At 32.8% G+C, this 14,986-nt stretch overlaps 2 protein-coding genes across 2 annotated transcripts; both read left to right on the forward strand.

Annotated features, from left to right (window-relative positions):
- The first annotated feature begins 126 nt into the window (after nt 1–126).
- Nucleotides 127–5,672, forward strand: LOC139487656 (rhodopsin, GQ-coupled-like). The gene is made up of 3 exons (XM_071272607.1): nt 127–424; nt 3,626–3,762; nt 4,346–5,672. The coding sequence occupies exons 1-3, from the start codon at nt 183–185 to the stop codon at nt 5,599–5,601; spliced, it is 1,635 nt and encodes a 544-aa protein (XP_071128708.1). The 5' UTR covers nt 127–182; the 3' UTR covers nt 5,602–5,672.
- Nucleotides 5,673–11,012: 5,340 nt separating this feature from the next.
- LOC139489825 (rhodopsin, GQ-coupled-like) lies at nt 11,013–14,986 on the forward strand. The gene is made up of 4 exons (XM_071276669.1): nt 11,013–11,019; nt 11,956–12,172; nt 12,887–13,023; nt 13,483–14,986. Exons 1-4 carry the CDS (start codon nt 11,013–11,015, stop codon nt 14,571–14,573), a joined length of 1,452 nt encoding a protein of 483 aa, XP_071132770.1. The 3' UTR covers nt 14,574–14,986.

Here is a 14,986-nt window from a genome sequence, read left to right on the forward strand (position 1 = left end):
TTTTTCTTAGTTGAAATTTAATAACATAATGGATAACCTGACTTTGTTGACGTGGGAAAGAGTACTTAATTGTCAGACAGGGAAAATGAATATTGTCAAAGTGCGTTAATTGTCTGGTCCAAGTAATTCTATAAAATCACCAGATAGTTTATATTATTCTTTAAATGCTGTCCCTTTAAGAAATGATATTAATTAATTTTACTATTACAGATGTGAATTTTGACAACGACACATCAGATGAAACGACGCCGACGCTATCTAACAGTACGAGTATTTACGATACATATGACTACTTTGTACATCCACACTGGAAACAGTTTGGCCCAATCCCAGACCACTGGCATTATATGGTGGGGATATACATAACCATTGTAGGGATTACTGGGATCGTTGGAAATTCAATAGTCATATGGATTTTCAGCACGTAAGTTAATTATTTTCACTTCTCCTATTATTCTCTTTCTGTTACCTAAGTGACTCGTAGCGTTGTGAATTGTTTTTTCATTTTAACTTTACGCCGATCTTTGGTTTTGCCATTTTCGTGCAAAAAAAGTGAAGCCTGACTTTCAAAATATTTCAAACGGAATAGCACATCCTTAATTTTACGCTGATGTTGTTAGCTGAGTCTGTACATTTAGATGCGATCTGTGTACTCTCTATATCAATCTCAGAGATACACTTATTCTTATTCAGCACTGTTAATTTGAATATTAATTTTGTTATCAGTAGATTAAAGCCATACTTAATTTAATTGTAATACACATATTTTTTTATGTACTTTCTATGTACTACAATCTGTCGATACATATATTTTGGTATTGCACAAGGTCATGGTTTCTTTTCTGCTAGTTAATGACATCTTTACACTAAATACATTATATGTTGGATGCGTACTGATTGATACATGGGCTTTTTTTTTATTAGTTTTTAATTAACTTTGAAATAGTTTTCATTAATTGCCAGTATTCTCAGATCTTAAATTAGTGGGTTTTTTTTTTATTGTTGTTGTTAGGGATGAGGGATGGATAAATACGCTGAAACGGTCTCTCAGTCTTTTTGTTTGATGTTTTTTTTTCTGCTTTGTATCGATCTGATGAGTTTAGCCCTATTCAACTGATTTTCATAGTTTGTTCTAATGTTTTTCTGTTACACCACTGTCTTGGGTTAGTGGAAGGTAAAGCGTCCACACACATGTTCAACTACGACACATTCTTTATGTGTCTGTCTGAAGTCAGGAGCCTTTAGTTCATTTATTGTCACTTATATTTGTTTTTCGTAAACTGTTTTTTCATAAGGCCTTGAGTTTTCTCAATTATATTGTTGTATATTTTTCGGGGTCAGATATATAGCCGACTAAACGGTTTTGGTTTTCTCATTGCTGAAGGCCGTACAGTTGCCTATATTTGCTGACATGTTCTTTATCTAAACTTTGAAGAATGGTTGTCTCATTTGCAATCATACCACAGCTCTTAAATAGCAGAACAAAAATAAAAATAAAATCGTATCGGTTGCTAGATTTTCTGATCACTTTGGATCTTTTGTTGATGTAAATGTTTGATTATAAGTACTCTATTACAAATTCAAAAATAAACTACCTCGAATTGAGAAACTTGATACCATTGTTTTGTGTATAATAAATAAAGATCTATAAACAAATGGATGTTAAAAGGCTTTGATTCAATTAACAAATAAAACGAATTAAAAAAAAAACCATAAACTAGTACTACTGTCCATGGCTTTGTTCTTCAGTTCACAGTGGTGGCGTGATCGTTAGTTTGCAAAGATTTCTACTTACACCCGGTGCTAGGGCCGGTCTTTAACTTGCAGTGAGGTTATATTCTGTTTGTTCTGTGTTTAAGGCCTCAATGTGAGTAAAAGAAAAGCGCGGATTCTTTCCTTTTTGTGTTGTTTTGTTTTGTTTTGCGTATTTTGTGTCGTGGAATGACATCCCCTAGCCCTTTTAAAAAACAAAAACAAACACACAACCACCAACAATAACACCAAATGAATCAAACAATACAAAACATCGGCTGCTGTTAACAATACAAAACATCGGCTGCTGTTAACAATACAAAACATCGGCTGCTGTTAATAATACAAAACATCGTATCGGCTGCTGTTAACAATACAAAACATCGGCTGCTGTTAATAATTTATAATCAACCTTTTTTAAACAATGTGTGTATGTTTAATTTTTCACTTGTTTTACCATCAAAAATTTAAAACCATATTTATAATCTATCAAAATATGTTTATGACGAAACTATCTTAAGTATAAATACGACATTATTTTTAACCCTCTCATGAATATATTGCGTTAATATTCTACAAGTGATTAAACAAGCACATGTTGATAGGACCAAAGTTATTACATCTTAATGTAATGCCTCAATTATAAATTCATCGTATTCTACTAAGTAAATACATAACATTTGACTTTTCTATATTCTACTAAGAATTTCAGTGAAGTACTGTAGTTTCTTTTATCCTGCAATACGTCAACTATTGTACAAATAACAGGTCTTCTGTTATCCCGTTTTCATGTTGATCAATCGGTAATGTGGATAAAAAAATATGCGTAAAAGTCCATTTTTGGCATCCTCCTCACGGTTCGCTCTTTAACTGTGTCGATTCCTTTGAAAAGTTAGAGACAATGAAAAAATTTAAATAACTAAAGTTTCAAGTGTTGGGTGTAAATTTCAGGATAAAAACAATATGTGTACATTTTCGGAAAATATAAAATTTATTTGTAGAGTGGGGTGCGCATATTCGCCGGGGACACAATTTCGCCGTTTTATAATTTTGAGTTGTAAATACTTCAAAAGATGGCTGAAATGGAAGAAATATGCCGGTAACTAAGATTTTTATAACAAATATGATTTTATTTTAACCTACGACAAAATTGCGGCACTTACCGCAAAGGACCGAAAAACGGATAACGATTTTCGGCCAATTTTCTGAATGAATAACACGATTTCAAAGAAGTATTTCTTAGTTAATCTTTGACTGATTGCCCTAAATTTCAGTTCTGTACACCTTTAAAATGTCTGCTATTGCCATCTATAATGAAATTGATTTGAAAAATATTGTTTAAAGCTGCAGTTATTTGGGTTCAAATAGATGTATAAAAACGGCGAATATGTGTCCCCCATTGACTAAACATCAGGAAATTTCAAACACCCTTTAATCTAACTTTTCAGATGATTATTTTCAAACAAACACCTTTTCAAGCTTAAGAATATTTTGCATTTGAAGTTATCTTCATATAGAAATAACAGTATACTTCAAAAACATATAGACCTGAACATAAACTGTGGAAAACATGGAAAGATATGGCGAAAATGAGCACCCCACTCTACTCGCTGCGAAACGGCAGAAAAGCTAGGCGAGCCTCACTTTCCGTCCCGTTTCTAAAGCTCGTACAAACACATTTCATATTTTCCAACAATGTACATTTATTCTACATATATAAGTTTGTCAAACGTTTGTACAAGGTCTACAAACAATTTCACCGGCAAACGTAATCAATCTGATTCCTATTCTGACATCATTTAAAAATTATTAAAGAATCATCCATTATAATGCAGTATCCGTAATTTATGGATAAACTAAACATCTATTTCAGGACAAAGCAGCTAAAGACACCCTCCAATATGCTGATTATAAATTTAGCCCTGAGCGACTTCACCTTCTCTCTAGTTAATGGTTTCCCGTTACTGACCATATCAGCCTTCAATACAAAGTGGATGTGGGGTGACGTAGGTAGGGATTAAATAATTAAAACATGAGTAAGAAACTGATCAACGAAACAAACACCAGGCACGTTTTAACCTTTCAAAAAGGTATAACATGACCTGAAGGTCTTTAATCTCCATTAAAAAGCGTAAAATCTAAACATATGGTGCGACACCAGCAAACATAGTCTTTATCATTACACTAAAACAAACATTTATGGATACCTTCACAAAGAACGCTCGGAACAATCTACTGATGCAGAATTACACCAAGAGATATATGACTCAAAAGGACTGAAATGTAGCATAAACGTCTGACCTCAACCTGGCTTGAGTACAGATAAGTTCAAGTAAAGGTATAAAAGAAGGAGGAAAGCAAAACAATGAATTGCCAAAAAATATACTTATCACTTATTTTTCTTTCCATTTTCTGAATGTTTGTTTTGTTTCTTATGTTTGTGATAACTTGCGACATACATACATTTTGTACTTTAAAGAACATTCTAAATCATCACGCACTTGTTCAATATTTATAGTTTAATCTAAACTGAACTAGTGTTGATCTACAAAATCTATGTATATCATCAATGTATCTATTTATTTTATTTCAGCTTGCCAGTTTTACGGTTTTATAGGTGGATTGTTCGGCCTGATGTCCATAAATACACTGGCTGCTATATCAATCGACCGCTACATCAATATAGCCTACCCTCTGACGTCTGTTAGATTCATGACTAAGAAAAATGCGTTGATGATGATCGGTATAGTTTGGATCTGGTCGCTTATTTGGGCTGTTCCGCCTATATTTGGATGGGGAGCATATATACCAGAAGGCTTCCAAACGTCTTGCACATTTGATTACCTTACTAGATCGGTAAACAATCGTTCTTACATTTTTGGTATGTACATTGGGGACTTTGCACTTCCACTTGTTATAATTATCGCTTGTTATGTATTGATAATACAAGCAATCCGCAATCATGAAAAAGAAATGATAATAATGGCAAAGAAACTGAAAGCAGATGATATTCGAAAGAACCAAGAGAAAACCAGAGCTGAAGTCAGAATAGCAAAAATTGCAATGGGTATTTTTCTTCTCTATATGCTATCATGGAGCCCTTATGCAACTATTGCTTTAATTGGCCAATTTGGACCAACGAATTGGGTAACTCCATTGCTTTCCGAACTTCCAGTTCTGTTAGCAAAAGCATGTGCTATGCACAATCCTATTGTTTATGCATTCAGTCATCCAAAATTTAGAGAGGCATTGTCTAAGCGAGTCCCTTGGCTATCGTGTTGTTTTAAATCTCCGAAGAAATCAGTGAAATCAACGACAGGATCTGTCACGCGAGCACCGAGAAAACGTCAGGCAAGTCGAGTTACAAGTGCAGATACGGCAGAACCACGTGACAGTATTAGTGAAGCGTCCAGTTGTGTAAGCAATCTTGATGATTCGGTGTTTGGTCCTTCGGTCCAAATGAACCGAACCATCTCAGAAATGGTACCAAATGGTGATTATGGCGATGTTGTACGTGAACTTGTACGTGCATTAGTAGGGGTTGCGTGTCAACAACCATTCCTTCAACCTATCTACATGTCAAATATGTCTAGTCCGACTGCAGAACATGTGGGTTCTCAAAATCAAGCTTTTAGTCCGACTGGAGAAACTATAGGTTCTCCAAATCAAGCTTTTAGGGCATCACAGAGCGATATTTCTTCATATTTAACTAACTTAATGACTGCCAGGAACCAAAGTGTAGATGTAAATACTGACCAAAGTAGGGCACCAATAGCACAAATTGACGAAGCATTTAAACTTTTGAAAGATGACAGTAAAACTGACCTTCTTGAAAGCAGTACTTTGTAATAAATTAGTCTGAAGAACTGAATTTCTACATATGAATACAAGAATTATTTAAAAGAAACTATTAGTTTATATAATATGTATTGGTGTTATAAAGTCAGTTTCATGTTTAGTGTGTAAATACTTATCACGTTTTTTTTTAGAATTATAATGATGAATATGTTGTATAAATAGTTATCAAAGGTACCATGATTATACTTTAGTACGCCAGACGCGCGTAAAACACATATAAGTTTGAACCACTGAGTGTTTGTAATATTCCACATCATTAGCAAAGGTCATAGTCAGGAAAATGGGAGAAAAAAATCTTTCATTTGAATTCTTTTCTCAAGTCAGTGATTCAATTATCATTTGTTAAGACGGGACATCAGACAGTAATTCAGTCATTTATATACACGCAAGTTTTAATATCGTACGCGTATTCCTGTTGTACAAGCAAGAGTTGTGATAAAATTCAGGATTTTATGTATGCTATCTTGATTTTCTCAGAAAAAGGGATTGAGAAGTAAATTTACAACAAAAGACATGTATCTCTTTTTCAGGAACTCCAGTTTTTATTGAACAACATTTTAGCCTGTATATCATGAACTGAATATTAGTAGGTTATTCTTTATACACGAGTTTCTATGACGTAATGAACAAAGAAAGGTTTATTACTCTCAAGAAACTTAGATTATTTACATTAAACAAATCTTTCATCGGAAAAAAAATCATCTCATCACGATCTTAAACGGACGCCATCAAGTCTTGGTTAACCTTTCTAATATAATTGTGCTTCAGATGAATACAGTTATATACGTTATCTATCATGGACACATTTCACGTTCAACGTTTTATGGATATTACAAATTTCACAAATGCAACTCCAATATTTCTATTGTAATATTTAGTATATACTGTTGCATTGGGAAATGCGTTTGAACTGACCAGAGTCTAGATATTTGTAAATGAATTCCATAAAAACACTAGGATATTTTCGACTTGAGCAAAGCACATAACTACTTAGAATTATATGTAGACAGATTTTTCCTATCATCTTAGTTAAACATTACATCATACACACAAATTACAAACTACTGTGTTTGAAAATATATATACTAGTACTCATCATAGCTACCATGTGTATTAATTGGAGCCATTAGTCGTTTGAATACTATTTATATTCTTTTTTTCAATCAGCCAAGAAGTTTATGGAAAAGCTGGTTGATTAAAAAAAACATTGGATTTTACTTCAAAGTAGTGTTGTTATGGGTAGGATTGCCTGGTTTTGACAAGAAGGGACATAACAATGGATACGATTCAGTACTTTTCTATATGAAGCCATGCAACACAAACTAATCATTTGCAAAAAAGAAAGCGTAATAAATAAGTGTAAGTTCTAAGCATTTTATCTGCTTACATTTGAGGAGAGAACCTAAAGATACCAAAGGAACATTCAATATCATAAGTCGAAAATAACAACAGAAAACTAGAGACTGGGCAAACACATACCCCTCTTAATACCGGTGTAAGATGTCAGGTGCTCCGGAAGAATAAGAATATACTGCTCCACATGTGGCACACGTCTGGATGCTAAGATAAAATCAAATATTCATTATTCTATTTAATCATTCTTATCTATATTTTCCTCTTATAGTTGATATGTTTTCCCTCGGTTATAGTTTGTAATCGGTATACTACTGTTGGCTTTATTTCATAAACATATTTGTTTTATACAGAAATGTCATACAATGTGAAAAAAACAGTTGTTGAAACCTCGAAATCCAAATATTTGATGTGACAACTTCATCCTTATAACATATTTCAATGCAACAGTATATTCTAAATATTAACGTATTTGCTGTTGTAAATACATAGATAGAAACAGCTGTGTGTAAAATGCATATTTAGTTTTACTTGTTTAATATTATAACTTTATCTCTAATATGAGGCATTTATTTCAGTACTAGTAAAATAACAAAAATACCGTACTCTAAGGAAAATTCAAAACAGAATGTCTCCTTTCAAATAGCTCAAACACATAAGATCATTTAAAGACTCGGATAGGTCACATTCTGTTGAAGCTTCGGGTTTTTTTTTAGACTTCTCTACTCTGTATACGATAGAATCACGTAATCTTATCATACACACAAATTACAAACTACTGTGTTTGAAAATATATATGTAAACCTCAGATCTGTGTACGACCTCAAATCTGTGTCCGTTTTTCAAATCTATGCCCTATCGTGACGTCAATCGCTAATCTATGTCCGTAAAAAATGATTCGTCCTCAAATCTGTGTCCGATTTTCAATCGCGACGTCAATCGCAAATCTGTGTCCGTTATAAAAAGATAAGATCTCAAATCTGTGTAATGTTTTAATTTTTTTCCAATTTGTTTCGCCATGCGCCAATGTATGCCCGTCTAATAAGTTCAGCCTTATAGGTTTTTTATTAAGTAATTTTCAATAATATTAAGTTGGTATGTGTTCTCCATGTATGTGCAAGAGCTGAAGTATAGTAAACGTTTAAGAAAATCCGGCGAAATTATTTAGCTGGTATTTATAATATTGTTTAAAGTACGGTCTTAATATATATGCGTTTTGTTTTATTAAGGTTTTTTTTTCATGTGTGTGGTTAAAATCTTTACATGCGTGTGTTATTATTGTATGCCGTCTTTAAGAATGAAACCACAAAACCATATTTATTTTACTAAAAAAACCAGTAAAGAATGAATATTTGTTTGCAACTTCAACTTACTTCGTTTTGTCTTTGAATTTGTTCATATCGCTGTTTCATTGACATTTGTACCACTTTTATCTATGTTTTTCCTTGAATACTAGTATCAAAAAATCATTCTAAATTGCTAAAACTAAAACGTTCTTTATATTTTTAATTGAAATATTTGTGAATCACAAAAGAACATATTTCAATTGTTTGGTATTCAAATGTAAAACTTGTAATAATGTCTTTAATAACGAAAATAATTCCCCGAGAAGAATCATTCTTTATGTTTTGGCATATTCCTTCTCTCCAGAAACCAGATGTAAACACTGCAGTCACGGATTGATTTGTTTTGAGTTGTAAATATTCCACAATAGTAGGAGTAAAGATACCGGTATCCTGATAATTGTCAGAAAACATTTCAAGAGGATAAATCTCTAGTTGACATTTTTGAAAATATTCCATCAGTCCGCTATTCATAACAGATTTTCCTTCAGTTTTAAAGACAAAACATAAAGCAATTTTAAACCATGTGTATTAATAGATAAAATGTTAACCTTGCTTTTGTCATATAAACCACTTGTACAATGTTTGTTCGGTGTGAGTTAATGCTCCGTGTTGAAGGCCGTACTTACACCTGTAATTGTTAGCTTTTCATTGTTTACTTGATGACGTTTTGTTATGTTTTATGTCGATGAAAGAACATAGATTTGAGCCAAAAATGGTCATAGATTTGAGTAAATAAAAGACATAGATGTGAGACAATACAGGACATAGATTTGAGACAAGAAAGGACATAGATTTGGAACGTCTATGACGCAATATTAAAAAGGACATAGATTTGCGGAAAGGACATAGATTTGAGGCCGGACATAGATTTGAGGCTTACAATCATAGCTACCATGTGTACTAAATTGAGCCATTAGTCGTTTGAATACTATTTATATTCTTTTTTTCAATCAGCCAAGAAGTTTATGGAAAAGCTGGTTGATTAAAAAAAACATTGGATTTTACTTCAAAGTAGTGTTGTTATGGGTAGGATTGCCTGGTTTTGTCATCGAGCATACAGGTTCATTATTGTGATATCTCATTCACAATAAAAATAGGGAAAAAAATCAAAACGAGTCGGCAAAAGACAGACAAGACAATGACAAAAGAATGTAAAAAAAAAAAGAGTCCAGAAAAATCTGAAACAGAAATCTTAAATTTGTGCAAAACTGTTTTGTCGGGCATAAGAAATACAAGACTTTTCTTTAGTGGTAGTTGGTAATTTAATAAACGAAAAATGGTGATCTGGATTACGGTGTCTATACAGGTATTCGATAATGGCAAACACAATTAAACTGGCTTCGGTAAATATTAAAGAGATAAATCGCCTTTACCATCAAAAACACAATTAAAATGTATAACTAACATTCAAAAGACCGTATACCTCAGTAGAGGGTGTTATTAGTTATCTTGGTGTAATCAGGGTGTACAGAATTTAACACCGTTGCTGAAAATTCATACACCCTGAGGCACAGCCGAATGGGTGTATGAATTTTCAACAACGGTGTAAAATTCCGTACTTCCCTGATTACACCAAGATAACGAATTTATTTCTTATGAACAATTCTATTACTCATTTTTAAACCAGGATGTAATAATTGAAAAATGGTAATGAAACATTTCCAGTTTAACAATTTTTCAATGGCGAACTTTCTGTGCATTGTCAACTACATTTTTTTCTTTATTTTAGGGGAAATTCCGAAATTTTTTGTGTTCTTTTGAATTGTTGGGGGGGGGGGGGGAATTAAAAATATTTTTTAAAATAATTTTTTTCCCAAATTTTTTTTTTTTTATTTGGCAATTTTTTTTAATTTTTTAATTTTTTTTTGGCAAATATTAAAATTTTTGCCAAGATTTTATTTTTAAATTTTTTTTTGGCAAAATTTTATTTATATCCGGGTGAACAAGGGTGGGGTGTTATTTACACCGGGGTAATTAACCAATCATATTGCAGTATTTCTGCTGCAGAAGAAATAATAGTATACATTTGTACTGTTTCCTTTTTAAAGCTTTCAAAAACCAAAAATTCCAACGGTTTTTAGAGAAAGTATTTACTTCGTTTTAAGAGAAGATAGTGCAAATTTGACAGGTTTTGAAAAAAGTTAGTTCTAAATAAAAGCCTTAAACGACAAAACAAATGTATCTTAAAGAAAAATAACAGCTTTACCACGACTTCATTTTAAGGTACTGGTATTTATCCAAAGTATGCCTTTAATAATCTTTCAGTGTTCTTTCTTCTGCTTACATGTTAATGTGTTTAAAATCCGAAGTATATCACTGTGACATTGTGTTTTTAGTGAAAAATCGAAGACGTGTTGCTTACTCTTTATCCCTCGTCTCAGTTTACATATTTATAATATTTAATATCTATTTTTCAGAAAATATATATATGTGACCTCTACTGAATCACAATGTGTTAATACCTAAACGTTAGCACGACATCACATGTAACACAAAACAATAGATTAAGTAAAATCAGTAAATATTTTTATTCTTAACATAGGTATATAGCAAGGTTAAGCTGATTATTTTTACAAAATGTTTGCCTCCGCCTTTATCATCCTCTTATAAGCTACAAATTAAACTAAATTGCATACGTGCATACACTATATAATTTCAGCCTGGAGTTTGTAACATTGTCATTTCTTCCTGTTGGAACTAATAATGTCGGGTAAGTAAAATAATATTTTATATATATATGAAATTGTTATTGGTCTTCAAAAATTTTACATTAAAAGTGCAGGTGATATTTATAATAATTGCTGAATTCTCCTTCATTATTATTTGTCTAAACATCAGCTTTTACCTATTCTGACATCGGACTCGGACTACTTTCAAATGTAGTTTTACTTTATTGCTGTGTTTTACTTTAATCTACATTGCCTAGAGGTGAAGGGGGAGGGTTTTCTCTTATTTTTGAGTGTAAATTCACATTGCGATAAGACGTGTCACGGTACTTGTCTATCCCAAATTCATGTATTTGGTTTTGATGTTATATTTGTTATTCTCGTGGGATTTTGTCTGATGCTTGGTCCGTTTCTGTGTGTGTTACATTGTAGTGTTGTGTCGTTGTTCTCCTCTTATATTTAATGCGTTTCAATCAGTTTTAGTTTGTTACACCGATTTTGTTTTTTGTCCATGGATTTATGAGTTTGAACAGCGGTATACTACTGTTGCTTTTATTTATAGATCTACCAAAATATGTTAAATTCCGCCGTATTTGTTATCCTGTCCTGCTTTTTTAGCTTTGTATTTATTTTTAAATTTAGTTCATTCATATTTTTTGGAGTTGAGTATGACGTCCATTTTCATTGAACTAGAACATATTTTATAAACGGGCCAGCTGAGGGCCACCTTCGGGTGCAGATTTTCTCGCTGTGTTGAAAACCGATTGGTGGCCTTCGTCTGGTATCTACTCTTTGGCCAGATTATAGTCTCTTTGACAATTCCCCATCTTCATTCTCAATTCAATCTGAATAAAGTGTTATGTTTTAAAAGTTTAATATCATTCACATAGTCATCTTTATAGAAACTACCTACGAGTTAAAAACGAACTGAAAAATGTATCTTAGTGGACTATCTCTAGCAAAATATTTATATTTTTTAGTGTTTACATCAGATCTAAACCCTGAAGTGGCTCTGAGCACTAGCACATACAATGTAAGTACTAGCGTGTACGACACATACGGCTATTATATTCATCCCCACTGGAAACAATTTGACCTTGTACCGGACCATTGGCATTTTATGGTGGGAGTCTACATTACTATAGTAGGAATCACAGGGATCATAGGAAACTCAATTGTCATATGGATTTTCAGCACGTACGTATATTACAATAATGGGTAACGCAATCGTTAAACAGGTTATGTCAGTTGGTGTAAAATGTAGATTTTATAGTTGGAATCTCGTGAAGGGTAGAGCATGATGAGATTCATATATTTTTATGCAACACATACATATGAAAAAAGTGTAATGTTTGATATACGTCAATAAGACAAATGAAATTAAGATGTCGGTATCCGAGTTAAGACAGCTGTCCATATCATGATTCAAGCTTTAAATGCATGAATGCATTCAACGACAAACAAAAATCAAATTCTGTGTGCCACACACAACGCATTTAAAAATGGACAACAAACTATCATTAAGATATATCTATAACGAAAGCCACTGAAGAGGTACAACCGATTTGTGCTCGTTTACTGCTCAATGCCAAATAAATCAAAATAGATGAAAACTTAACCAAATTGTACCTGTACATGGATAAGAACTCTTATGGTTCCGACATTAGTCATCAAAGTCTAATTCGAGCAATCGATGAAATTTTACCAATCAGACAAAACTAATTTCAGAAGTTGTTTTATTTTTCTTATATCCATATACCCTTTATTTATTAACCGTAATAAGTTTCGGCCTCTCCATCAAATGCAAGGAACATTAATAATGTATAACTTTTATATTTGTACATTCTTATTCTTTTAGATAGTTTTTATAGCAACTTATATATTCTCATTTCTTCCTTCGAACATTTTCAGGACCGAAAGCTTAAAAACTCCATCAAACATGCTGATCACCAATCTGGCTGTCAGTGACCTTATCTTTTCAGCAGTAAATGGATTTCCTTTACTAAGTATTTCTGCATTTAATCGGAAATGGATGTGGGGTGATACTGGTAAGTTTCATTGCATGTACTTAAACCAAAATGCAAACAATCTGTTTTGTCATTGTGTCATTCTGAAACACAAGTCTACTCAAAATTTTGTAGACATAAGTGTGGTAGAAGTATGCTATTTAATATATTATACACATAATAAGTTTATATATAGTTTGTTATAGTCATGAGAACAGAATCATATCGATTGGATGTACAAATCTTCTTAGTCCTAAACCACTTAGCCCTTGTCGTATGAATTCGATATAGATCTAAATTGTACATAAAGCATAAACTATGTCAAACAAATGATTCATTTTTTTGCATTTTAATAAAAGTGTAGTGTTATGTATTTTAAAACTGCGAAAAGGACATTTTAAATAAATGTTCTAATAGAAATAAGGTTTTGTACATTTTGTTAAATATTTTATAAAATATTACAGAAACAGTTTCATGATTTTTCTATCTTCTGTATTTCAGCATGTCAGTTTTATGGCTTCATCGGGGGATTATTTGGGTTGATGTCGATCAATACTTTGGCTGCAATATCAATTGACAGATATCTTCATATTGCAAAACCAATGTCTGCTGCTAAGAACATGACCAGAAGAAAAACCTTAATGATGATGATGTGTGTATGGGCCTGGTCTCTCATCTGGGCTGTTCCACCAATATTTGGTTGGGGAGCGTATATTCCCGAAGGGTTTCAGACATCTTGCACTTTTGATTACCTCAGTACTGAGCCACATATGCGATCATACATATTCGGATTATATCTAGGTGGATTTGTTGTTCCGTTGGCCATCACAGTTGTTTGTTACGGGCTGATTCTAAAGGCAATCAGGAAGCACGAACGAGAAATGAAGAAAGTTGTAGATAATTTAAAAGCAGACGACCTCCGAAATAAACAAAACAAAGCAAGTATGGAGATAAAAGTTGCAAGAATTGCAATGATTATTGTTACATTATATATATTGTCATGGAGTCCTTATGCAACGGTTGCTCTGATTGGTCAATTTGGACCATCAGAATGGATAACACCAATTGTGGCAGAAATTCCAGTAATGTTGGCAAAAGCGTGCGCAATGCATAATCCAATCGTGTATGCATTCAGTCATCCAAAGTTCAGAAATGCCTTATCAAAACGCGTTCCATGGATAACGTGTTGTTACGATGTTAAACCCTCAGACATTACCTCAAAAACCAACAATTCCTATGGTAAACGACCACTTAGCCGTAATATGAGTGACGATAGCAATTATTATGGAAGTGAAGCATCTAGCTATGTAACGAGCATAGGCGAATCTATACCAAATAGGAGTGGGCGATTGAATATGCAGCGAAGCAGGAGCGTCGAGAGTAACATCGGATCACCTGAAATTATAAAGGAACTTGTAAGAGCCTTTGTAACAGTAGCAAATAGAAATGTGGAACCTGATCATGGAACTAATCCTCAAGTTCAAGATGTCTTTTCCGTATGTGGTGGAAAACAAGAACAGCTAGCTAAGTACCTTGCTGAACTGTTGACCACCGGAGAAAACACGTCAGTTTCAACCAATACCAAATTATAACTAAAACTGAATAGATAGAAAAAATACTATTGTGATGATCAATAACACAAAAACTACTTTTAAATCATAACATGACTTCTATGTTTTGAATAAGAAAGTCTTTAATGTACCATCGCTTGTATTAACCCGTTAGTGATTATTGTTCAAGATAATGCTTGCTCTATAGTGTCGAATGGAAAATATTATTACATTCAAAGGGAAATAAGACGTTTGACAAAGGTTTACTGCATTTTCTGAGACCTATTTATGCAATCCTTCAAGCAAAGACATATGCAATACTTATAGCTGATAGGCGAGTTTTGACTATTTTGATAGCATGTGTTCAGTGTTGTTTGAAATATTTTCTCTTCTGTCAGTGTGTCTGAATTTAGTAATTTAGTTCAAAATGCTATTGGTTATTAAACATAGAAAAC

The sequence above is a fragment of the Mytilus edulis genome, chromosome 9, assembly GCF_963676685.1.
Source record: "Mytilus edulis chromosome 9, xbMytEdul2.2, whole genome shotgun sequence".
NCBI classification, from domain to species: domain Eukaryota; kingdom Metazoa; phylum Mollusca; class Bivalvia; order Mytilida; family Mytilidae; genus Mytilus; species Mytilus edulis.

Bases quoted from the DNA above. Each gene is read 5' to 3' on its own strand.
- LOC139487656 (XM_071272607.1), top strand. From the start codon at position 183: ATGATATTAATTAATTTTACTATTACAGATGTGAATTTTGACAACGAC. The intron at 425-3,625 runs GTAAGTTAATTA...CATCTATTTCAG, and splicing joins GTCATATGGATTTTCAGCAC to GACAAAGCAGCTAAAGACAC. The intron at 3,763-4,345 runs GTAGGGATTAAA...ATTTTATTTCAG, and splicing joins GTGGATGTGGGGTGACGTAG to CTTGCCAGTTTTACGGTTTT.
- LOC139489825 (XM_071276669.1), top strand. The intron at 12,173-12,886 runs GTACGTATATTA...GAACATTTTCAG, and splicing joins GTCATATGGATTTTCAGCAC to GACCGAAAGCTTAAAAACTC. The intron at 13,024-13,482 runs GTAAGTTTCATT...TCTGTATTTCAG, and splicing joins ATGGATGTGGGGTGATACTG to CATGTCAGTTTTATGGCTTC.